Source organism: Carcharhinus amblyrhynchos, chromosome 33, assembly GCF_965287045.1.
Source record: "Carcharhinus amblyrhynchos chromosome 33, sCarAmb.v2.hapA, whole genome shotgun sequence".
NCBI lineage: Eukaryota > Metazoa > Chordata > Chondrichthyes > Carcharhiniformes > Carcharhinidae > Carcharhinus > Carcharhinus amblyrhynchos.
The window spans coordinates 15,407,096-15,433,708 of NC_137356.1; the positions used below are offsets into that span (position 1 = coordinate 15,407,096).

The following is a 26,613-nucleotide window of genomic DNA, read 5'->3' on the forward strand; positions in this document are numbered from 1 at the left end:
TTCTGGTTAGTATTTGGGGTAACACAGTGGTTAGCACAGCTGCCGCACAGCTCCAGGGACCCAGGTTCAATTCTGGCCTTGGGTGACTGCATGGGTTTCCTCTGGGTGCTCTGGTTTCCTCCCACAGTCCAAAGATGTGTAGGTTAGGTTGTAAGAAGTCTGACAACACCAGTTTTAAGTCCAACTGATTTATTTGATAGTAAACTCACTAGCTTTCGACGTTTCCCTCTTCGTCAGGTGAATGGTGAGTTCTGGCCTCAGACATTGCATATAACAGCACAGACAGTTTACAGATTACTGATTAGAATGCGAATCTTTACACCTAACTTGCTATTCAAGTCTTAAAGTGGCTAACAATGTGAGTGGAAGGAGCACTGAGCACAGGTTAAAGAGATGTGTATTGTCTCCAGACAGTACAGTAAGTGAGGTTTTGCAAACCCAGGCAAGTCATGGGGGTTACAGATAGTGCAACATGAACCCAAGATCCCTGTTGAGACCGTTCTTGTGTGCGGAACTTGGCTATCAGTCTCTGCTCAGCGACTCTGCGCTGTCGTGTGTCGTGAAGGCCAGGAGAATGCTTACCCGAAGGTCAGAGGCTGAGACCATGCTACATTGTTCTTTAGTGTCAGGGGACTAATAGGCTCCTGCTCTGCCCAAGACTACAGGAAACTACAAAACTTTGTGAATGTAGCCCAATCCATCAGGCAAACCAACCTCCCATCCATTAACTCTGTACACTTCCCACTGCCTCGGCAAAGCAGCCAGGATAATTAAGGACCCCATGCACTGTGGTCATTCTCTCTTCCACCTTCTTCCATCAGGAAAAAGATACAAAAGTCTGAGGTCACATACCGACCGACTTAAGAGCAGCTTCTTCCCTGTGCTGTCAGATTTTTGAATGGGCCTACCTTGCGTTAAATTGATCTTGCTCTACACCCTAGCTGTGACTGTAACACTACATTTTGCACTCTCCTCTCCTTCTCGATGAACAGTATGCTTTGTCTGTACAGCGTGCGAGAAACAATACTTTTCGCTGTATGCTAATACATGTGATAATAAATCAAAGGGTGAATATGAGGGGTTATAGAGGTAGGGCCTTGACGGGTTGTTGTTGGTGCAGGATTGCTGGGATAATGGCGTCCTGTATTGTAGGGATTCTATAAATTATCCCTCAACCAATTCCCAAGAGTCTGATCAGTATCACATTTCTGTTTGTGGGACTGAGCTACGCAAGTTGACTGCTAAGTTTCCTACATTCCCACTGACTGTGGAAAAAAAATGTCATTGGCTGTGAAGATTTTTGTTATCTCCTGAGTTGCGAAAGGCATTGTATAAATGTGGGTCTTTGTCTTCTCTTGTACTGTGATTGCCATGTCATTACATTCCTCCTAGTTGGAGCTGTGTTGCTTTGTTTCTAATTAGGTCGGTCACCTCATGAGAACCTGGTTCCCTGTGATGTTCTGCTGCTCAGAGGGCGTTGTATTGTGGATGAGGCTATGTTGACTGGGGAGTCTGTCCCACAGATGAAGGTATGGCAGCGTGATAGTGTTGGGAAGAATGATTGAGAACAATGCCTTGTTTGGAAACCTAAAAAAAGTAGTCTTCATGATTGTAAACAGGACTTCATACTTCCAAATTACAAATTTTGCCGATTAATTTCTGGCTAATAGTTTCATTTGTGTTTATTTGGATTATTTTTATAACAAAGCCATGTTTAATTTGTAATATAACAGTCACCTCAGTACAAAGACAGGAAATGTCCATTAACAAATTATCTGTTCTATTATCTACTTTATTTGAGCCAGAGCCCTTCTCCAAATCCAGTCCTGTCACTGAAAATTACGATGGCCTGCCCCTGCTTAAACTCCTGACCTACCTTTTATTGTTGAGAATAGTATTAAACAGAAAGAAAATTCATACAGTGTGGCAAAAAACAGAACACAACATAAGAACTAGGAGCAGGAGTAGGCCATCTGGTCCCTCCAGCCTGCTCTGCCATTCAATAAGATCATGACTGATCTTTTCGTGGAGTCAGCTCCACTTGCCTGTCTGCTCACCACAACCCTTAATTTCGCTTCCCCCCACCCCCACCATCAACCTGCCCTTATCTGCTCAGTGTCAAATTTTGTTTTGACGATCACTGCCGAGCAATTTGGGGTGTTTTTGAAAATGAAAGTCAATGCAATGAAAATTGGGATGAACAAGAAACTAATATTGAAGGAGTGCAGTGGGCAATAGGGTCAAAGGTGCTGCAGAAAAGTATATCCTCTGATCCTAGGTCAAAACTGCGTCAGGTGGTGGCTTGATGCATGTATCTTTTCTAGGTTGAGGGGGAAGGATAATTTCTGTGGCAGCATAGAAACCTTGAACTTTCCCAGGTACACAAAGTCTAATGAACTCTGCTGACAAATTATTGGGTGGGATTTTGGGCCGCGCTTGCCCCAAAAAACATGTCCAGGATTGATGCATCTTTGTGTGGTCTGTGTCCCACCCGTTATGGTTCCTTTGTCGGGCAGGGTGTGAAAATTCTGACTATTGCCTCCAGTGCTGCAAGGTCTACCTAATGGCCAAGAGAGAACCCCATTCAATGACCAACCGAACTCTTCGTACTGGTGAAGCTGGGGCTACTGGCCAACTTAATATTTTCCTTGCATTGGTTCTTGCAGGAACCGGTAGAAGACCTTAACCCAAAGCGTATGCTGGATTTACAGTCGGATTCAAAGCTGAATGTGATCTTTGGAGGAACCAAAGTAGTTCAACATACTCCTCCTCAAAAAACCAGTGCGGGACTCAAACGTAAGTAGAGAATGTGCATTGCGCTGTCAATAATTTTAAAGTCTTCTAACATTTTTTAGAATGTCATTGGCTTGAGTGTTTTGCATACATATACGTACATATTTCAGTGTAGATTCAGCAATTGGTCAACTTTAACCAGTTGTTGCCTGAAGAACTTCAATATCACATGTGACACTTTGTGATAATTAATTCCTGTTACATTTATCTTTTTAACTATGTGTGCTTTGACTGTCATGCGCTTGCTGAACCAAAAATACCATTCCCACCCCTCACGTAATTCTGTAATTCTAATCTATTTCCCCAGCTGTGGATAACGGTTGTGTTGCCTATGTCCTCAGAACTGGTTTCAACACTTCTCAGGTGAGTAGACCACCACCCGTAGCGAGATGTGAAAACTGTTCACCCGAGTAAAAGCTGCACGTTATGGCTGAGAATTGTAATTGACAAAATTTGCTTGACACAATGCCAGTTTTGGTGGGTGAAGTTAAAAGTCCATCAGTATCTGCCCAAGTGCGAGATGTCCCACGAGTTAGCACAGCAATATAAGTGAAGCAATGACCGGACTGATGGCATTGTCAGGGTACTATAAAAGGTATGGGGAAAACTATCCTCTTTTAGACTGAGGGATGTACTGCTGAGATATTAGAAGGCTGTGGTCAGACCATGTTTGGAATATTATGAGTAATTTTGGGCCCCATGTCGAAGGAAGGATGTGCTGGCCCTGTAGAGGGTCCGGAGGAGATTCACAAGAATGATCCCGGGAATGAAAAGCTTAATGTATGAGGAGTGTTTGAGGACTCTGTGTCTGTACTCGTTGGAGTTTAGAAGGACGAGGCGGGGAGGGGGACCTCATTGAAACTTGCAGGATAATAAAAGGCCGGAATAGAATGGACATGGAGAAGATGTTTCGTTAGTCGGAGAGACTAGGATCCAAGGGCACAGCCTCAGAATAAAGGGATGATCCTTTAAAACTGAGATGAAGAGAAATTTCCTCCAGAACACCTGGAGGAAACCCTTACTGATACGGAGAACGTGCAAACTCCACACAGTCGCCCAAGCCGGGCATCGAACCCAGGCCCCTAACTAGACACCCTGCCGCTCAGATCTTTTGACCTATTTGATTTGGCTAGGGTTGCAATGTTTTCTGTGAGGCAGCTCTAGATCTCAATAACCTTTGAACAATAAAGCATTTAGTCGAAACCCACTGCATTATTTAATTGTGCTGCTTCAATGTGTCCATGGTAATGGAGCCATTTCCCAGCAGAGAAGGATATCTGCGACAACAGCAGTAAGTTAATGCACGATGAGTGGGAGCAGATTATTTTGTTATTGAGTTAGCAGGTTAATTGAAATACTGTCCCTGTTGCTTTTTGCTGCCTGCTAAGTGTTTGGCACAATGTTATTTGGGTGTGGAGGTTGTGTGTTCCAGTCGCACTCCAGAGACTCGTGTTGGCGTGTCAAAAATTCTGTACACTCCCTTGGGTGTACCATCTTTCCGATGGCACTTCATAACCACAGCCTCACCTGCTTTCCCAGGTGGGTCCTATCATGCTCAGGAACGAGAAAGACTGAGGGGTTTATTTTAATCAATAATTCTTTCTTCAAAAAAAGGCCGCTAGAAATTTTGTTTTTAAATTCTTTCACGGGATGTGGGCATCACTGGCTTGGACCACCATTTATTGCCCATCACAAATTGCCCTTGAATTGAGTGTCTCACTTGACTATTTGAGGGCAGTTAGGAGTCAATTACATTAAGTAAGTTTATTTATTAGTCACAAGTAAGGCTTACATTAACGCTGCAATAAAGTTGCTGTGAAAATCCCCTAGTCACCACACTCTAGCACCTGTTCAGGTCAGTGCACCTAACCTGCACATCTTTGGACTGTGGGAGGAAACTGGAGCACCTAGAGAAAACCCATACAGATGCAGGGAGAATGTACAGACTCCACGCGTGTGCACGCACGCACACACAGTGACCTAACCACTTTGCCACCCCTATTGCAGTAGCTCTGGAGTCATGTATTAGCCAGACCGAGCAAGAATGGCAGATTTCCTTCCCTAAAGGACTTTAGTGAGCCAGATGGGTTTTTCTGACCATTGGCAATGGTTTCATGGTCATCATTAGATTCTTAATTCCAGATTTTTATTGAATTAAAATTTCACCGTTTGCGTTGTGGGATTTGAACCCAAGGCCCGAGAGCATTACCCTGGGTCTCTGGGTACTAATCCAGTGACAATACCGTGATGCCACCGCCTCCCATTCGTCTTACTTATATTTTACATAAGAACATAAGTACATTTTCTTACATTTGTGTTGCATTTCCCATCACCATTTTGGTCATAAATTTTTTTGCCTACCTTTTTATAATAGTACTTCCCAATGCAAACTTTGTTGGGGTGTGACTAGTGGAGGTACACACATCGGTAGAAAGGTTAAATTACAGTGCAAGAAGTTTATAATCCAAACTGCTTCTGTAATGTGGGGGTCAAAATTTTGAAGGCCACAGTAGGGAGAGAAATTCTTTAAAATGATAGCTGAATTGATCCAATTACCCAATATGTTCCAAGCCTGATTCACCAGAAAATTACTCTTGTTTTGAGACCTTGTGTACAGTCACCTGGGAAATTGACTAATTAATAAACATTATTAATGAATGAATCAAAAACTGTAGGATTGGTTTCTCAACTTTGATAAGTACAATTAGCTATATTTGCTAGTGGTGGGCAACCTAGGCTAGTGAGTGGGCTGCATAGGTGGCCCTTCTTCATCTCAGGAGGTCACGAGATTGAGATCGGGCTTGTTCACTAACTTAATAAGATTAAATGTATTTATTACGTACCAAACGTTGCTGAGCAGAAACTGATAGCCACGTTCCGCATGCGTAAGGACGGCCTCAACCAGGACCTTGGGTTCATGTCAAACCACCTGTAACCATTTGGCCTGAGCTTGTAAAATCTGACTAACTGTCCTGTCTGGAGACAATTCACACCTCTTTAACTTGTGCTTAACGCTCTCTGCAGTCTCATTGTCTGCACCTGTAAAGACTTCGTTACCTGTTAAGACTCGGATTCCAACCATTATCTTGTAATTGAGTCTGTGCCGAAATATGCCCTGTTTGTGAACCCAACTCTCCACTCACCTAATGAGAGGGCAGCACTCCGAAAGCTCGTGCTACCAAATAAACCTGTTGGACGTTAACTTAGTGTTGTGAGGCGACTTACTGTGCGTACCAAACATTTCACAGTGAGTTATAGAAAATACTTAATCATTTGTATATTAATAGCTCTATTATCAACTTGAAATAGTAAAAACAAAATAATCACAGGGGGAAGGCACGGGGTCTCGCAATCAATGTTGTGAGCAATCGGCACCCACCTCACTTCACTTGCCCTTGCTTTACGTGATAATCACTTCAGTCACACCGATGGGAAAAGGAGGACATGGGTGGAATCAGGCAGCCCAGCATTGGACAGTGGTCAACAAAAACGTCTTGAGAGGCCACATGTGGCTCCCAGGCTGCCAGTTGCCCACCACTGGCATATGCGTTAAGAACCTAACTGCATAATCTAAGAATGAAGAATCGAATTGCCCCTGCCCCCTGCCATGGAACACCATCAAAGAAACAGCAAAATAGTATCCATTGTATTGTGGGACCTTGTTCTGTGTAAAATCACTTGTAGTCCCCGTAAGTCATTTGCAAAGACTGAAATGTGTTCTCACTCTCCCTCATCCTTGTGTTTTTCCCTCCATGCTAATGCTTTCTTCTATGCATGTTCTTTTTCCTTTTTTATTTTTGTTTCTTTCCCTCTTGTAAACTCTTCACCTGCCTTGCTCTTGCTCCCTGATGTCCCGTGCGCAGCCTCTCCTTGGTGCCCTTCCTGCTTCTGTTCCATCTCCTGTGACTTTCTCTGATGCCTCGAGTGTCGACCTGATTTCTCCTGCCTCTCTCACTCGGTCTGTTTTGTTTGAAGTTACGCGGAAAGTCAGTTCTGGCTGGTGCAGATATAACCCCGCAAATTCACCATGCCAGTCCCCCGACACTAAAGTTAATTTAACATGGCCAATCAACTGAACGAGCACATCCCTGGACCGAGGGAGGAAACCAGAGGAAATCCTTGCAGGCACAGGGAGAATGTGCGAACGGTGGCACAGTGATCAGCACTGCTGCCTCACAGCGCCAGGGACCCGGGTTCAATTCCGAGCTTGGTCACTGTCTGTGTGGAGTTTGCAAGTTCTCCCCTGTCTGCGTGGGTTTTCTCCGGGTGATCCGGTTTTCTCCCAGAATCCAAAGATATGTGGGTTAGGTTGATTGGCCATGCTAAATTGACTGTCATGTCATGGGAATTAACAGGGTAAATATATGGGGTTGCGGGAACAGGGCCTGGGTGGAACTTGGTCGGTGCAGATTCAGTGGGCTGAATGGCTGTACCGTACTTGTAGGGATTCTATAAATTCCACACAGATGGTGTTACATATGTTGCTTGATTGGCCGTGCCTGGAACAAATGGGGAATTAGGTTGCTGGCTATATTGGCACAAGGAAGAGTATGTAAGGAAAAGACAGACTATTCGCACAGGTTATATAAATTTAGTTTTGTTTTCAAACTCTCAGGGCAAGTTGCTGCGAACAATCCTCTTTGGAGTCAAACGAGTTACTGCCAACAATCTGGAGACATTTATCTTCATCCTGTTCCTTCTTGTCTTTGCTGTTGCTGCAGCTGTATACGTCTGGGTGGAAGGTAAGCCTAACGGAGCCCCAGGTGTTATTTTTAAGATGTTGCTGTGTTACGCAGCTTGAGGAAAGGCCCTTTGGAGTCCAGGGGCCCATCGAATCTAAGGCTGCTGTGTTTACCATTGCCATTCTTACTGAGGCTGGGAACCAGATGCTTCCCTAATTGGGAGTGGGGGGAGGAGGGAGAAAAAGATGCAGTGGCAGAATGGACCCCAGTTGCACCCCATCAAGGTACCTTCAACAAAATAGAGGGGTAGGAGGAGTTGGGGGTCATCTAACATGATATGAAAAATAATCTCAGAATTGTTTTGGTGCAGGGGGAGGCCTTTTGGCCCATCAATTTTGCACCAGCTCTCCAAACGAGCATCATGACTTAGTGTAATTTCTCTACCTTTTCCCTGTACCCCTGCTCATTGGCCATATGGAAGCAAAATTAGGCCATTCGGCCCATCAAATCTGCTCTGCTATTCAGTCATGGCTGATGTTTTTCTCATTCCCATTCCCCTGCCTTTTCCATTGATCTCCTTACCAATCAAGAACCTATCTATCTCTGTCTTAAAGACACTCAATGACCTGGCCTCCCCAGCCTTCTGCGGCAGAGTTCCACAGATTCATTGGATGTGGCTCTTTGAATAGAAATAATGCCCCCTTGAATGCCTCGATTGAACCTGCCTCCATCACACTTCCAATCAGTGCATTCCAGATCTTGCTGGGTGAAAAAAGGTTTTTCCTCAAATCACATTTGCTTTTTTTTGCAAATCACTTTCAATCTCTGCTCTCTCTTTCTCGATCCTTTTCTGAGTGGGAACAGTTTCTCCCTGCTCCTTGGTCCAGCCCCCTCATGATTTTGAATATCTCTATTAAATTTCCTCTTAACCTTTCCAAGGAGAACAGTCCCAATCTCTCCAGTCGATCCTCAACCCTGGGATCATTCCTGTAAACCTTTTCTGCACTCTCTCCAGTGTGTTCCCATCCTTCCTACGGCGTGGCACCCAGAACTGGGCACAGTATTCTAGCTTAGATCTAACTAGTGTCTTGTATAAGTTCAACAAAACTTTCTTGCTTTTGTACTCTATGCCCCTATTAATAAATCCCAGAGTACTATTTGTTTTATTAACAGCTCTCCCTGCCTGTCCTGCAGCCTTTAATGTCTTGTGCACATATACACATAGGTCTGAATCCCCTTAAAAATTTTACCCCTTATTTTATATTGTCTCTCTAAGTTTTTCCTACCAAAATACATCATCTCTCACTTCTCCGCATTAAACTCCATCTGCCATCTCCCTGCCCACTCCTCCAACTAGCCATGTCCTTTTGAAGTTCTGCAATGTCCTCACAGTTTACAATACTTTCAAGTTTTGTATCATTTACAAACTCTGAAAGTCTCACCTGCACACCAAGCTCGAGTTCATTAATATATTCATCAGGGAAAAGCAAAGATTCCAATGCTGACCGCTGGGGAAACACCACTACAAACCTTCCTCCACCCTGAAAAATATCCATTGTCCATTGCTGCTCTTCCTATTATTTTGTATCCAGTTGCTACTGTTTTGTGTCCATGTTGCTACTGTCTACTTGGTAATATGAAGGGAAGGGGACCATGGGCAACTTCCTTGGCATAAACATCCATAATTTGATGTTTGATTTGAGTATGATGACGTTTATTGCTATCGTGTGAGCCAGGTACAAGATATCATTGGGGGGCATCACTCAGTGGTAAAGCATTTGACTGCAGATTGCAAGGTCCATGGTCTAAGTCTCAATACACCCTTTCATAATTGTTTTAAGGTGGCACAGTCGTTAGCGCTGCTGCCTTACAGTGCCAGGGGTCCAGGTTTGATTCCAGGCTTAGGTCACTGTCTGCCTGGAGTTTGCACGTTCTCCTTGTGAGTTTCCTCCAGGTTCTCCGGTTTCCTCCCACTTTCCAAAGACATGGACATTAAATGGGTTGGCCATGCTAAGTTGACCCTAGTGTCGGGGGATTAGCAGAGTAAATATGTGGAGTTATGGGAAGAAGGCCTGGTTGGGACTGTGGTCAGTACAGACATGATGGGCTGAATGGCCTCCTTTATTATAGGTATTCTATTCTATACAAGAACATTCATTGCTGGTGGCTCTCTTGAGGCAAAAAGAAAACTTAAAAATAATTAATTTATATATATTTTAAAAACCATCCCTATTTGCCAGAACATGGGTTGATATCAGATGTGTGACCTGGCAGTTTGGTTTGAACAGAACGGCTCCTTTTGCATATAAATCTTCCACTTTTCATGATGCTCTTGCCTGCAGACAGTGCCGCATGCTCTTTGCTTTGTGTGAAAGTGTTCCAGTTGTTTCCTAAAGTATTTTCGGGAGTGCTTTATGATCAATTTTAGTCTGTAAGCATCTTAAGTGTCTTTCTCCTCTTTCCTTGTCCTTTCCTTTATTCAAATTGGAGCCACAGTGAGGGGGATAAAAGTTGCTTTGCAAACACCACTCCATTAGTTGGCATTTGATAATGGCCAGTGTCGGGTTATCTGACCAGACGTCTACTCATTTTCTTGAAGAGCCGTGACCCACAGGGCTATGGGCCCAGTGCATCAAGGTGGGATTAGGCTTGGGGGTTCTCTGAGCTTCGTCAACTCTGTTGTATTTTTCAATGATTTCTGTAAAATGTCTTGGTGGTGGACAGAGGAGGGTTTTAACGTGCCTGGTGTTAGCACGTGGGTAGAGTCAGTGGAGAGTTTTAACATAATATAACATAAAGATATAGGACCAGAAATAGGTCACTTGGCCCATTGAGTCTGCTCCGCTATTTGATCATGGCTGATATGCTCCTCCTCCCCATTTTCCTGCCTTCTCCCTGTAATCCTTCAGTCCATTACCAGTTAAAAATCTGTCTCACTCAGATTTACTCACTGTCCCAGCATCCATGCGTAGTGAATTCCACAGATTCACAACCCTTTGGGAGAAGTCATTTCTCCTCAGCTCTGTTTTAAATTTGCTACCCCTACGCGCTTTGTTTTAGCACAAGGGTAGAGGTGTATTTATGTTTTAAACATGTTACATAACATACAACTGTTTCAGCGTTTTTGTTACTATCCTTGTCTGTGTATGCTGCAGAAACTCTCACTTTTCATGGGAGACAGGCTACCCATTCATCTGGATTAAAATGTGACAAGCATGTTAGCTCTGCACTAATCTACTGCACTGTACCGTCTCCTACGCGTGCTGATGCAGTTTGTGCACAAGAGGTTATTTATTGAACAATCTCCTTTCGTCCTGTATTCGGTCACTGACGGTTATGTCGTGATAAATGTCATGCCAGTTTGAGGTGGAGTGGCTCTGGTTGGTAGAGGAGGTGATGCTTGCCAGAGTTTTATAACTCCTGTTTGAAGATCAGTGGGGGTGAAAAAATTAAAACTAGCTGCCAGGGATATGAACTGCTTTTTGTGCTGAGTGAGAGATCGGGGCAAAATCATTTTCTGAAACAATTTACTAAACAGTGGATGTTTCTGGAATGCACAGATTTCATATTTAAAGTTTCGCTAGTGTCACAAGTAGGCTTACAATAATGTTACAGTGAAGTTACTGTGAAAATCCCCCAGTCGTCACATTCTGGCTCCTGTTTGGGTACACTGAGGGAGAATTTAGCATGGCCAATCCACCTAACAACACCCCTTTCAAACTTTGGGAGGAAACTGGAGCAACCAAGGAAAACCCATGCAGACACGGGGAGAACATGGAGACTCCGCACACAGTGTGGCAACTGGAATTTTCATTGTAACTTCTTTGCAGTGGTAAGGTGAGCCCACTTGTGACTAAAAAAAAACTTTAATTTTACCTTAATACTCTCAAAATCATAACAAAATTCTACATTCATAGGCCATTAAGATTGCATTTCAGTGTTGTCCGGCACACCCCTTAGCAACACAACAATGTTGCACAGAACTAAACTGAGATTGGCAGGATTTTCTGGCTATCCGAGCCAGCATGATTCACCAGTCCCCTTTGTCAGCAGCACTGTCTCCCCCCACCCCTTCAACTAGGCATTAAAGAGAGTGCTGAAAAAGTTCACAAGAACAGGGCTGATATGCTCCTCATTCCCATTTTCCTACCTTCTCCCTGTGATCCTTCAATCCGTTACCAATTAAAAATCTGTCTCACTCCTCAAATTTACTCACTGTCTCAGCATCCATGCGTAGTGAATTCCACAGATTTGTACTGCGGCGCCTGTTCGGGTACACTGAGGGAGAATTTAGCACCCTAACCGGCACATCTTTCAGACTGTAGGAGGAAACCAGAGCACCTGGAGGAAACCCACACAGACACGGGGAGAGTGTGTAGACTGCATGAAGACAGTGACCCAAGCTGGGAATCGAATTCGGGTCCCTGGAGCTGTGGGGCAGCAGTGCTAACCACTGCCGCCCCACTAGTACTGTAGCTAATTTAATTAGAGGATTATGTTTTGATGCCTTTTCCCCAATTAGATCCATTATCCACTTGGGGATTTTCGCAGTAACTTCATTGCAGTGTTAATGTAAGCCAACTTGTGACTAATAAATAAAATTTAACCTTTTTATAATGTGCATTAACGCTTTATTTTCTCCAGCAACGAGCTCTACAGGATGAGATGATCTATGATTAACCAAATCTCACGGTTGGCATAAATCAATTCAATTGTTTCTAAGAATTATATTCATCATGGGTGTTTCTGAACCTTTGACATTCATGCTTGCAGGTACAAAGGACCCAAACAGAAACCGCTACAAGTTGTTTTTGGAGTGCACACTAATCCTGACATCCGTTGTCCCTCCGGAGCTCCCAATTGAATTGTCACTGGCAGTCAACACATCTCTTATTGCACTGGCTAAACTGCGTAAGTACTGTGTGCTGCTATAAACGCTCAGTGTCGGGGTTCAGTTGCTGCTAGAAGGTGCTTCACATTCCGTTAACTTTCTGAAACCATTGTACGCTGGAAATCACTGCAACCACAGCTACAGAAAATAGATGATGGGCATTTTATATTCGCGCAGAATCTAAGCCATTCTGGAGTGTACCTTGAACCCACAACTCTGGCGTAGAGGCAGAAGTGCTCCAAGCTCAGTGATGGCTGACCACTTGTCCTGGAAACCCTTTTATCGAGTGAACAACTGGGGAAAACTGACCAGAGGACCCCTTCATTCGATTGCTTGTCTCTATTGAATCAGCAGATCCAAGTGGCAGTGATTAACACTGCTGCCTCACAGTGCCAGGGTCCCAGGTTCAATTACAGCCTTGGGTCACTATCTGTGTGGAGTTGGCATGTTCTCCCCGTGTCTGCGTGGCTTTCCTCTGGGTGCTCCGGTTTCCTCCCACGGCCCAAAGATGTGTGGGTTAGGTGCATTGGCCATGCTAAATTGACCCTAGTGTTGGGATTAGCCAAGTAAATGTGTGGGGTTACCAAAATAGAGCCTGAGTTAGATCATGATCAATACAGACTCGATGGGCTGAATGGCCTCGTAGTGTAGGGATTGTAGGATTCTAGTATTCTATGATCTCAATCTGGGGAGGCAATGTGATATTATCACCTAACTATTAACTCTGAAACTCAGCTCATGTTCTGGAGACATAGGTTTGAATCCACCACAGCAGATTAAAACAAAATTAAGAATCTATTGATGACCATGAAACTATTATTGGAAAAACCTATCTGGGTCACTAATGTCCTTTTAGAGAAGGACATCTGCCGTTCTTACCTGATCTAGCCTACATGTGACTCCAGAGACACAGCAATGTAGTTGACTCTCAACTGCTGTCAAGCAACTAAGGATGGGTAATAAATACTGGCCCAGCTAGCGACGCTAATGTCTCACGAATAAATAAAATAAAAACTCACAACTCTCTCTTGCTCGCCATAATCTCCACTGGGAGTCTGGGTATTGGGGTACTGCGTGAATGCGCTGCACTGCAATGACCCTTTCCCTGCACCTGGCTGCCAACCTTCAATGCCAAGTCACTGAGAGGGATAACAGCTTGGTGATTGTTCTGAAGGGTATCTGACTCAGAATAATCCCTTCAAATGTAAAATTGGAGGGAACTGACCAAAGAAAAGGGTAATTTAAATATGTGCTCAGGCAAAATGGTGGAAGGACTTGATAAAGTTGCTTGGATTCTTGGCTTTAAAATAAAGCTGTAAGAGTCAAAAAAATGTATATGGCCCTTTGGCCAAGGATGATTGTCTGGTTTTGGGGATCTCTGGTTATGTCCAGGCCCCAGAGAGGGTACAGATGAGATGTGCTGAAATGATACCGGAGATAGAATGTTCTGATTGAGGAAAGTTGATAGAAACTATTTTCTTTCTTTTGTAAAAGTGGTGAGGAGATGAGATTGAATCACTCAAAAATCATGAGGGTTTTGATAAGTAACTGGAGGTAAGGTATTTGTACCAACCATTTGAATTACTAAATATCACAGAATCTCACAATGCAGAAGAGGCCCATCAGCCCACCAAGACTGCACTGACACCTGACTTCCCAGCTAACCCCATCTACCAGCACTTGGTCCACAGCCTGGAATGTTATGGCGTGCCAAGTGCTCATCCAAGTACTTTTTAAAGAATATGAGGCATCCCGCTGCCTCCACCCTCCCAGGTAGCGCAGTCCAGACTGTCACCACCCTCTGGGTAACCAAGTTTTTTTCCTCACATCTGCCCTAAACCGCCTACCCCTCACCTTGAACCTATGTCCCCTTGTGACTGACCCTTCTAAGGGGAGCAGCTGCTCCTCGTCTACTCTGTCCATGTCCCCCATAATTTTGTACACCTTGATCAGGTCACCCCTTCAGCCTTCTCTGCTCCAAAGAAAATGACCCAAGCCTACCCAACCTCTCTTCATAACTTAAATGTTCCATCCCAGGCAGCATTCTCCTCTGCACCCCCTCTGGTGCAATCACACCCTTCCTATAATGTGGTGCCCAGATCTGCACGCGGTGCTCCAGCTGTGGCCTCACCAAAGTTCTATACAACTCCAATATAACTTCACTGCTTTTGTAACCTGTGCCTTGATTGATAAAGGCAAGTGTCCCAAATGTGTTTTTCACCACCCTACTAACGTGCCCTTCTGATTTCAGAGATCTGTGGACAATCACACCAAGGTCCCTTTGCTCCACAGAACTTCCCAGTGTCCTACCATTCACAAAATCCCTACAGTGCAGAAGGAGGCCATTCAGCCCATTGAGTCTGCACTGACCACAGTCCCACCTGGCCCTATCCTAGCTAGATTTCCTGACACTAAGGGACAATTTAGCGTGGCCAATCCACCTAACCAGCACATCTTTGGACTGTGGGCAGAAACTCATACACAGGGAGAATTTGCAAACTCCCCACAAGCAGTGACTCAAGCTGGGAATTGAACCTGGGCCCCTGGCGCTGTGAAGCAGCAGAGCTGACCACCGCGCTGGTCCACAACTTCTGATTTACTGTTGGCACACCAGTCCATTGTTTACTTTTTGGGTGCACTGAAGGAGAATTTAGCAGGTCAATGCACCTAACCCACACACCTTTGGAGTGTGGGAGGAAACCGGAGCACCCGGAGGAAACCCACGCTGACACGAGGTGAAACGTGCAGACTCCACACTGACAGTGACCCGAGCCGGGGATTGAACCCGATTCCCTGGCACTGTGAGGCAGCAGTGCTAACCACTCTACCACTGTGCTATTGAATAGAATAGAGAAGAATAAGTTTAAGATAATTGCAGAGGTTAGCAGAATGTTTTCTCGTGCACTGTCTGACCAGGCATGCTGGGCAAAGCAGAATTTATACTCGTTTGTCTTCTAGCAGGGAAGATTCATAAAGATCAGGGAAATGGAATTATGAGGCAAAGTCCTTCAGGCAGCTGTCACAGGCACAATAGGCCAACTGCTATAAAATTCCATAACTAGTGAGCAAATGTCAGATGTGTGTCCATGACGCGCAAGAACGTTATTGCTAATTGGTAGCCAATAAACTTTTTCTGGTTTAAAATGGTTAATGGGGCAAGTATAGAGTTTCTAGTAACCGGTACCCAATAAGACCCAAACGTCCTTGATATGTGATGGAGAAATTTGTTTTCCAGCGTGTCTCATGGTTGTCATATTATTTTACTTGGTAATCTTCTCATAATCATGATATAGATTTATATCCTAATAAAAATTGGGGCTGGCAATGCAAATGTTTTTGGGATGTTCAGAGCTAGGCCAAGTCAAGAATATGGCTTGACAAGCTGTGTCAGACTGCTAATGTGTGTAAAGTCAGTGTGTTCTCCTCTTTATGTGAGAGTTATGAGCCAGGAATGCTAGTTGCATATCGCAACAGACTCATCCACCTGACCAGATGCAAAAGGTGATTTGAATGGCTGCAGATCTAAGGGCTGGATTTGCACTCAAACAAATTGCTCAAGAACAAAGAGAATTTTTTTAAAACTTTGTTTATTATTAGTCACAAGTAAGGCTTACATTAACACTGCAATGAAATTACTGTGAAAATCCCCTAGTCGCCACACTCCTGCGCCTGTTTGGGTACACGGAGGGAGAATTTAGCACGGCCAATATATGTCTGGTGCATTAACCAGAACAGGCGCCGGAATGTGATGACTAGGAGAATTGCACAATAACTTCATTGGAGTGTTAATGTAAGCCTGCCTTTTAACTAAAAAATAAAGAAAACTTTTTCGGATGTGGGAGGAAACCCGTGCAGACACGGGGAGAACATCTGCCCTAAACCGCCTACTCCTCACCTTGAACCTATATCCCCTTGTGACTGACCCTTCTAAGGGGAATCTGTGGAACTCATTGCCACAGAGGGCTGTGGAGGCCAGGTCATTGAGTGTCTTTCAGGCAGAGATAGATAGGTTCTTGTTCAATAAGGGGATCCAGGGTTAAGAGGAAAAGGTAGGAGAATGGGGATGAGAATCATAGCAGCCATGATTGAATGGTGAAGCAGACCCGATGAGCTGAATAACCTCATTCTGCTCCTATATCTTATGGTCTTCCCACTCCTGTTTGTTACCCAGTGGCTCCTGTTGTGGTTGAATAGCATGCACTTGTTAGCTGTGATGACTCACAGAATCCTACAGTGCAGAAGCAGGCTATTCAGCCCATCAAGTCAGGACCAGCCGCTATCCCACCCTATCCCCATGCATTTACCCTAGCTAGCCCCCTGACACTGAGGGGCAGTTTAGCAAGGCCAATAAACCTGACCCCCATATCTTTGTACTGTGGGAGGAAACTAGAGTACCCGGAGGAAACCCCAGGGGGAGAACGTGCAAATTCCGTGCAGTCAGTGACCCAAGCTGGGAATCGAGCTCGGGTCCCTGGTGCTGTGAGGCAGCAGTGCTAACCACTGAGCCGGCCATTCACGTGATTGAATTAATGGGCTACGGGGGAGTTGGTGATAGAGTGCACCCTCCCCTGGCCAGCAACAGCACTTTGTAGGCAGGGGGACTAAGAAAGGGAAAGCTCAGCGCCAACCCACAATCGTAATCCATTCCACTTTGGCTCGCCTTTCCCTCGGTTGGTCCAGCCCTTCGACATTGACGAGAGAACCATAAATGCATGCTTTTTATTTAGTGCTGATATAATTCCTCAAGTGGCAATAAATCTTCTGCTGTGAATTGACATGGGGCGCGCTCTATCAGATGGACAAGTCCTCTGATGTACAGATGTGGTGCCTGTGTTTGTTTAAGATTAGCTCTCGATGACTGTGGTGTCTGTGAGATGTAACCCATCACCGGGGGGGGGAAGAGTTTCTTGTCTTGCAGTTAAATAACTCACCTGTAGTATTTAACTGCTAATTGTGACATTTGGAGAAAAAGAACCCACGAGCGAGTCTGCCATTGCACACGTTTCGATGTGATTTTCTTTAAAATTTAAAGTCGTGGTGTTACTGGAAACAAAATTCCTGTGTGTTAACTGGGGCCAGAGTGGGGAAAGCCAGAATGCTGAGGCCAACTTGGTGAAAAATAGGTCCTTCATTTCTGTAATCAAGTATCTTCTTAAATAGCTTGAAGCTGTGTTTTTGAGATCTATTCCGAATTCTTTGCACACCCGGGAGGGTGGGCGATGGTGGACAGACTGCTGCAGGATAGATTCAGAAAATGTTCCCGATGGTGGGGGAGTCCAGAACTTGGGGTTGTGGGGGAGGGGGGGGTGCGGTGTCATCGTTTGAAGATTAGAACTGTGGTAAGGAGCAATCTCTTCACCCAGAGGGTGATAAATGTGTCGAATTCAGTACCACAGAAAATAGTTGAGGCCAAAACGTTGTGTGATTTCAAGAAGAAATGAGATGTAGCTTTTGGGGTTAAATGGATCAAGGGATATGGGAGGAAGAGGGGGGGATCAGGATATTGAATTTGATCAAAATGAATGGTGGAGCAGGCTCGAAGGGCCAAATGGCCTACTCCTATTCCACTGTTATCAGATTGAATTGGCTTCCCTATGCTTGCAAGGCTGTTGAATTTCTAAGGAATTTTCGGATGAGTGGGAACGTGCAGTAGAAGTTGTAATGAATTTTGAAGGGCCTTTAGTAAGGTGCCACATAATAAATGAATGGCTGAGGTCAGCGCATGTGGAGTCAGAATAAGTGGCAGCATGGATTGCTAGCTGGCTCAAAGGCAGCAAGCGGAGAATGAGGAGTTCTTGCCACTTGTGTCCTGTCGTGTGCTGAAATCTGTCCTCACCAGCTCCCCATCTTGCTCCGCCTCTGCAAACTCATAGCCCTGTTTTTTTTTACTATTTTTGCATATTGGCACAGTGGTTAGCACCAGTGCGCCTCAGCGCCAGGGACCCGGGTTCAATTCCCAGCTTCAGGCACTGTCTGTGCAGAGTTTACATGTTCTCCCCGTGTCTCCATGGGTTTCCTCCCACAGTCCAAAGATGTGCGGGTTAGGTGGATTGGCCATGCTAAATTGCCCCTTAATGTCAGACGATTAGCAGGGTAAGTATGAGGGGTTATGGGAATTGGGCCTTGTGGCATTGTGTTTGGTGCGGATTCAGTGGGATTCCATGATGGTTCTGATCTTCCAATCAACCCCTCCTCCCTGTCACTTCAGTTGAAACAAACCTGTCGATTTTAATTGGATGAAGGGTATTGATGTGACGTGGCTTAACTGTGTCCTGAATAGATGGTAGAAGATGCTCAAGGGGCCAAACAGCCTCACCCTATTCCTATCCTACCCTCTCCAGTTCTGTCCCTTGGCCTCCCCAACTTTTTCTTTCCCCCACCTCTTAACCCCTCCTCGGTCTTCTCACTCCAGCCAAACTTTCTATACTGGTTGTACAATCAAGATCGAGCCCTTTAGTGAAATGCTTTTTTTTTAGTATTGAAAGGCACTTTCATTTCCAAAGCGCCTTTCATAACTTAAAATCGTAGAAACCCTACAATACAGAAAGAGGCCATTTGGCTCATCAAGTCTGCACTGACCTCAATCCCACCCAGGCCCTGCCTCCATATCCCTACATATTTACCTACTAATCCCTCTAACCTACACTAAGGGCAATTTTTAGCATGGCCAATCAAACTAACCCCCAGAGTACCTGGAGGAAACCCACGCAGACATGAGGGGAATGTGAAAACTCCACAGAGACAGTGACCCAAGCCGGGAATCGAACCCACGTCCCTGGAGCTGTGAAGCAGCAGTGCTAACCTCTGTGCCACCCTTGACCTCAGGACATTGTAAACTACTTTTCTGCCATCGTGGCTGTAGTTGATGTAGGAATGCGGGATTGGTAAAGCCTTCGTGTAAAAGATTGTCAATGTTTGTGTCACCTTCAGCTCTGTGGCCTGGAGTTAGGAGCAATAATGTTGTACCTGCTGCTTCCTTTTTAGATGTTTACTGCACAGAACCTTTCCGAATCCCCTTTGCCGGCAAAGTGGAATTCTGCTGCTTCGACAAGACGGGCACTCTGACGAGTGACAACCTGGTTGTTAGAGGGGTCGCTGGACTCAGGTGAGCATTACCTCCTGGGGCACAGCAGCATGGGTACTCATAACTTTTCTCCCTTTCATTTGCCTGCCCCATTCCCACATGCACCTGCTCCTTCTCCTTCAGTTCTGACCACTTCCCATCCACGGTTTTCATTCTCGCATCAATTGTAGTCTTCAGCTCAAAGTTCAGGGAATCCCCTCCCTAAAGCTCTTCCCCAGTCTGTGCCTCTCTCCTTTTAAAGTGCTCCTAACCCTGACAAAGCTTTTGGTCACCTTTGACATAATGTTACATCCTGTTTATGCTCCTGTGAAGCCCCCTGCAATGATGTGGAGATGCCGGCGTTGGACTGGGGTAAACACAGTAAGAAGTCTCACGCTACCAGGTTAAAGTCCAAGAGGTTTATTTAGTACCACGAGCTTCCAGGAGCACTGCTGAAGGAACAGTGCTGCGAAAGCTCGAGATCAAATAAACCTGTTGGACTTTAATCTGGTGTTGTGAGACTTCATGCTGTGATGTTACAGTTGTTTAAAACGTTGATTAAGCCATATTTGGAATACTGTGTCCAATTCTGGTCACCAAGCTATCAGAAGGACATTGAGGCTTTGCAAAGAGTACAGAAAAGGTTTACCAGGATGTTGCCTGGTATGGAGGGTATTCGCTATGAGGAGAGATTGAATAAACTGGGATTGTTCTCTCTGGAAAGACGGAGGCTGAGGGGCAACCTGATAGAAGATTATAAAATTATGAGGGGTACAGATAAAGTGAACATTTGGAAAATTTTTCCCAGAGCAGAAATGAGAATTACAAGGGGGCACAAGTTCAAGGTAAGGGGGGAGGTGTTCAGTGGATATTTGCGGGGGAAGTATTTTACACAGAGGGTGGTGGGGGCCTGGAATGCACTGCCAAGTGAGGTGGTTGAGGCAGTTACGTTAGTCATACTTAAGACTTGTCTTGATAGACACATGAACAGATGGGGAACAGAGGAATATAAGCGGTTAGTTTAGATAGATAAACATGATTGGTGCAGGCTTGGAGGGCTGAAGGGCCTTTCTTGTCCTTTTACTGCTCTTTATTCTTCTTACTGTGCCCCTTGCAATGGGTTACTCCATTATAAGTGCTTTATAACTGAAAGTTGCTGTTGCTTTTACACAGCAGATCGTATGACATGTGACTACTTGGGAATGCCCGTCAATCTCTCCCCTCATTATCGTGCATCCAGTAAAGACACGGTTTCACTTGCCTTCCAATTCTTCCTCTTCCTTCAAAGAAGGCTGCTGCCCATAGTGCCCAGCTAAGTATGGGATCTTGCTTTGCATGTACCACCAGGTGGGAGAGCCGCGTCATGCCCTTCACGCCATGCCGCCTGACCACGATGCCCTCTCCCAACACTCAACATATTGACACCTGCCCCACCCTAACAGCACCCTGGGCATACCTGCATCATACGGGCTGCAGCGGTTCAAGATAACCCCTCACCGCCACCTTCTCGAGGGGGAAACGGGGATGGGCAATAAATGCTGGTCTCGTCAGCAATGCTTGCATGTCATGGAGTGAAAAGAAGCTTGGAAAGCCCGGTGTTTATGATGAAGTTGGAAGCAGTCAGCTGTATAGTTAGATACGAAAGATTGTGGTCACTTTCATTACGGAGTCAAAACCCATCTTGTGCTCTGGGAGTGAATTATTGAATTCGTGCAATGCAGAAGGCCATTCAGCCCATCACGTCTGCACCAACTCTGTCTGACAGAGTATCATGCCTAGGTCTTTTTCCTCTCCACCCTATCCCCATAACTGCTGGTATAGTGGTTAGCACTACTGCCTCACAGCGCCAGGGACCCAGGTTCAATTCTCAGCCTTGGGTCACTGTCTATGTGGAGTCTGCACGTTCTCCCTGTGTCTGTGTGGGTTTTCTCCAGATGCTCCAGTTTCTTCCCATGGTCCAACGATGGTCGGTTTAGGTGGATTGGCCAGGCTAAATTGACCCTAGTGTCGGGGGGGTGGGGGATTAGCAGGGTAAATGAGGGTTAGGGAATAGGGTGGGATTGGGATTGGTGCAGACTTGATGGGTTGAATGGCCTCCTTCTATACTGTAGAGATTCTATGATAACCCTACACATTTACCATGGCTAATTCCTTTAACCCTCTACACTGTCCCCATCACATACTCCCAGGACAGGCACAGGACAAGGTTAGATACAGAGTAAAGCTCCCACTACACTGTCCCCATCAAACACTCCCAGGACAGGTACAGCACGGGGTTAGATACAGAGTAAAGCTCCCTCTACACTGTCCCCATCAAACACTCCCAGGACAGGTACAGCACGGGGTTAGATACAGAGTAAAACTCCCTCTACACTGTCCCCATCAAACACTCCCAGGACAGGTACAGCACGGGGTTAGATACAGAGTAAAACTCCCTCTACACTGTCCCCATCAAACACTCCCAGGACAGGTACAGCATGGGGTTAGATACAGTAAAGCTCCATCTACACTGTCCCCCATCAAACACTGTCTTGTAGGGTCGCAGATCAAGTGCAAGGGGCCGAATGGCTGACTCCTAATTTGTAAGTAACCTTTCCTCTGATCTGCGCAGGTAGATTTAGAAAATCTCAGCAATCGGTGCCCTGGGACATCTGCATTGCCAGCACCCTGTTCGGTGAAGCGACTCTATTCATTGCACAGATTTGAGTTCCTCCCCGCTGGCCTCCTTCCCTGTTTGTGGCCCTCCCTTGCTGTAGAAATAACAAATCTCCAAAAGATTCCTGTCTTGTCCAGAATAACCGTTGACAGAAATAGTCACATTTTAATGCAGGTTGTTTTTCCTATGGTCTACAGTGACCTCTAGGGAGCTGTGTTGAAATTGCAGGCTGTACAGAAATGAAGCTACAGTTGTCTTTATTATAATATATATATATATTTTAAGAAAGCTTATAGTGATTTGATTCTTAATCTGTCTTCCCTTTTAGCGAGCTGGGCCCTGTACATTGTTTCTTTCTTCCGGGTTTGCCTGTAGCTAATTGACGTGGTTGGCCAGGCCACCCTCCAGTATCTCTCCACCTGGGTGTGGTTGAATTGACCTAGTTTCATTCTTGTTGGTAGCACCCCCTCAGCTCAAATTGAGCAGGTGTGGGCTACAGTAGATGAGCGCAGAGATGTGGCTGACACCTCAGTGTAGTATTGCACAGTGGTTAGCATTGCTGTCTCTCAGTGCCAGGGACCCGGGTTCAATTCCCGGCTTGGGTCACTGTCTGTGTGGAGTCTGCATGTTCTCCCCATGCCTGTGTGGGTTTCCTCCGGGTGCTCCAGTTTCCTCCCGCAGTCTGAAAGACAGACTGGTTAGGGTGCGTTGACCCAAACAGGTGTCGGAATATGGTGACTTGAGGGATTTTACAGTAACTTCATTGCATTGTTAATGTAAGCCTTACTTGTGGCTAATAAATAAAGTTTAAAAACTTTAAACGTTGACGGAAGATGTTGTTGTCTTTCAGATGAGAGCCCATACACCCTCTCAGGTGGAACTAAAAGATGCCATGGCGATGTTTGTGACAGCAGGAAAGTTATTGCCCCTCTTTACCAACACCCCTGCCGCTGCTCCCCTTCCCCCCTCCCCACCCTGGCTTGGGATTCCCTGTCCCCCAGCTTAGGCTCAAGGATGACTTTGGTTCCTTTCTGGTTCAGTGGGTTGGGTGATAGACTCTGTCACGTACAGGGCAGGGTAGATGGTACTTAAAGGCTAAATGAGTTGTTTGGAGGCCCGTGTGCACTCTCTGCGTTAACTTTGTCTTTGCATGTCTCCCCCCCCCTCAACCAAGTTCCTCTGAGAGTTCTCTTGGTGCCTCCCCGAATGTGTCATCTCCACTTCGGTCAGTCACAAGCCAGGGTCTCCCCTGAGTTGGCGAGTGACGTTTGACCTCCTGAGAGATGTTTTATGGGCCTCCCCACTCATCCCTCAAATCAGTGTCACAGAGAAAGAGAGTATCTGGTTATAATCGCATTGCTGTTTGTGGGAGTTTTTTGTGTGCAGATGACTGGTTAGTTTTCATGTGTACACTGATGATATCCAGTTCTACGTCACCAACACCTCACCTCACAACTTCTCCATTGTATTAAACTTATTGGGCTGCTTGCCCACAATCCCTTACAGAGCGGAGTAGAAATTTCTCCAAATTAAATATTGGGAGGACTGAAATCATTGTTGTTAACTGTGGCGTAAGCTCTGTTTCCTAGCCACTGACTCCAAACCCCCTCCCCCGTCCTCCAGCAACTAGCTGCAATTGTATTATTGCAAATCGTGAGATGAGCTTCAGATTTCAGCCATCACTATGCCTGCCCATTTCCACATCCATGATATTGTCTGCCGCGTCTTGTTGCTAAAACACGCAATTGTCGCCTCTTTGCTCACTGACTTACTTTGGTTCCAAACCAAATCTCTCCATGGCCTTGCTTCTCCCACAACTGCCCCACCCCGCCAACCCGCATAATTGCACAACCCTCAAGTATCTGCAGTTTCCTAATTTTAACTGACCCAGCGTTGACTACCAAAGTTTTGGAATTCCTCTCTATCTTTCTCTGCTCATTTTAAGATGCTTCTTAAAATCTACTTATGATCAATCTTTTAGACATCTGCCCTTAAGCCAAGTATTCTTCGCTTTACAATTAACGGCTGTGTGTATGAGTGGGGTAATAGGTATAGGGGAGACAGTGGGGAAGTGGTCACTGGGCTAGTAATCCAGAAAACCAGGGTAATTCCATGGGGACTCGGGTTCGAATCCCACCAAGGCGGATGTTGAAGATTATATCCAAATAAAGTTAAAAATCCAATGAAACCGTTGCTGATTGTTGTAAAAACCTATTTGATTCACTAATGGGGAAGGAAATCTGCTGTCCTTACCCGGCCTGGCCTACATGTGACTCCAGATCCACGGCAATGTGGTCGACTCTTAACTGACCGCTGAAATGGCCGAGCAAGGTGCTCAGTTTAAGGAATGGACAATAAATGCTGACTCGGCTTGGGTCACTGTGCAGTCTGTACATTCTCCCTGTGACTGCGTGAGTTTCCTCCCGCGGTCCAAAAGACATGCTGGTGAGGTGCATCAGCCATGCTAAATTCTCCCTCGGGGTAACCCAGTGGAAGTGGTGTGGCGACTAGGGGATTTTCACCGTAACTTGATTGCAGTGTTAATGTAAGCCTACTTGTGACACTAATAAATAAACTTTAAACTATTAGTTCAGTAATTTTGCTGCATCAAGACAGATACCAGATTGTAAAAGTAACAAGTGGGGGCAAAAACAGCTGGCCCATACTCCTGACGCCTGGAGCTTGCTGCTGAGACCGTGAAACATGCAGCTTTGCATTAGAGAGAGGGAGCTGAGTCCGTCTAAATATAGTTCCCAAACTCTGTCACACACAGGCTGGATAAGGAAGTGAGCATTCTATAATGCATTCACTGGATGTGGGCATCGCTGGCAAGGCCAGCATTTATTATCCTAAAAACAACTTGTGCACGGTAATAATTGTTGGCCTGACAAGAAGCTCGCATTCTGCGAAGAAATAAAATAGCCAAATGATGCAAAAGTTGAAACTCTGCTTCACATTCTTTGCATTGTCAGTTGCAGTCCAGCAGTTCAGAGGCTCAGCTATGGAATCTGACCGAACTCTGTCCACACTGAAGTGCTAGCAAAGCAGCAATGAAAGCACACACTTCCCCATTCTGGGGGAGGCGATGGCCTAATTGTATTGCCTCTAGGCTATTAATCCTTATACTCAGCTAATGTTCTGGGTGCGTGGGTTTGAATCCCACCACGGCAAATGGTGGAATTTGAATTCAATAAAAAAAACTGGAATTAAGGTACTACTGATGACCATGAAACCAGTGTCAGAAAAAACCCATTCTGATTCACTAATGTCCTTTAGAGAAGGAAATCTGCCATCCTCACCCGGTCTGGCCTACATGTGACTCCAGAGCCACAACAATGTGGTTGACTCTCAACTGCCCTCCAAGGGCAAGTGGGATGGGCAATAAATGCTGGCCCAGTGAGTGATGCCCATGTCCCATGAATGAATTTTTTAAAAAAACTGAATATTCAAAGAGAATAAAGCAATAATACAAAGTGTGCACGAGGTGGGGGAAAGAGTTGTGTGATATTCTCTCAAGGCTGACCAGTGACTTAAGTCTTTAACTGAAACATAATTCCACTTGGTCGTTTGGCAGTGGGTTTTTTTTTGTTTAAATTGTGCAGAGTTGAGTTGTTAAAACTCTGGATGGAAATCCTGCAGCCAAGCTGCTTGTGAAGTTGCTGCATTGAGAACGAGATGATGAGACCTCCTCACCTTTTCAGGGATGGAACGGCGTTGACCCCAGTATCAGAGATTCCCCTGCAAACGCACCGGGTGGTGGCGACGTGTCATTCACTGGTGCAGATGGACGATGGGACATTGGTTGGCGACCCCCTTGAGAAGGCAATGTTAACTGCAGTTGACTGGACCCTCACGAAAGGTGACAAGGCTGTTTTTGTATCTCTGTTAACACGGTGCTGTGAAGGGCATGTTCTCTGTTTTACTGTGGCAACAGCTGCCAGTTCAAGCCACATGTTAAACAAAAAAATGCTTTTCTAAAAAAAAACCAATTGTATACAAATGACTTCATCAGTGGTGCTTTGGTATTTATAATTGAAGTCATTCGCTGTTGCAGTTTTTAAATGGTAAAACTATCCTGTAAAGTATAATTGCTAAATGAAATACAAGCCTTTTAATTGCAGGGGCGAGTTTCCCCAACCCTATAAAGAAGGTGAGATTGCTGTATGACTGTGTGGGACTTGCTTCCTAGCACTATCTGCCTCTAATGCTGTTCTTTTGTGCACTCGGTTCTATCTCTTGTTTTTCTCTTCCTGGTCACTCCACCTGTGCTCTGAGCCTTTTCCTTTTGTCTTTCCCTGTTCCTCCTCGTGTTAAATTTAGGACTCGCTGCATTTGTGTCTGACTTTCAAATCATTCTCGAACCCCACTGCTCCCCTAGTATTTTGCTTCCAGACTTAGTTCGCTTACCTCGGCTTTAGAAATGATGATGCCTTAACTTAAAGCAGTCCAACTATTTTTCCAGCCATTGCCATGAACTCTTACCTGGGTGATTTAGAAACACATAGAAAATAGTGCAGGAGTAGGCTAT

At 45.3% G+C, this 26,613-nt stretch overlaps 1 protein-coding gene across 1 annotated transcript in view; it reads left to right on the top strand.

Annotated features, from left to right (window-relative positions):
• The window catches only part of atp13a1 (ATPase 13A1), an 82,171-nt gene that overhangs the window by 25,398 nt on the left and 30,160 nt on the right, over positions 1-26,613 (top strand). The window contains exons 7-13 of the mRNA XM_080216341.1: positions 1,423-1,529; positions 2,667-2,796; positions 3,101-3,156; positions 7,409-7,535; positions 12,249-12,386; positions 19,351-19,471; positions 25,787-25,944. Of these exons, the coding sequence (XP_080072467.1) occupies positions 1,423-1,529; positions 2,667-2,796; positions 3,101-3,156; positions 7,409-7,535; positions 12,249-12,386; positions 19,351-19,471; positions 25,787-25,944 (837 nt within the window). The remainder of the gene's footprint in view (positions 1-1,422; positions 1,530-2,666; positions 2,797-3,100; positions 3,157-7,408; positions 7,536-12,248; positions 12,387-19,350; positions 19,472-25,786; positions 25,945-26,613) is intronic.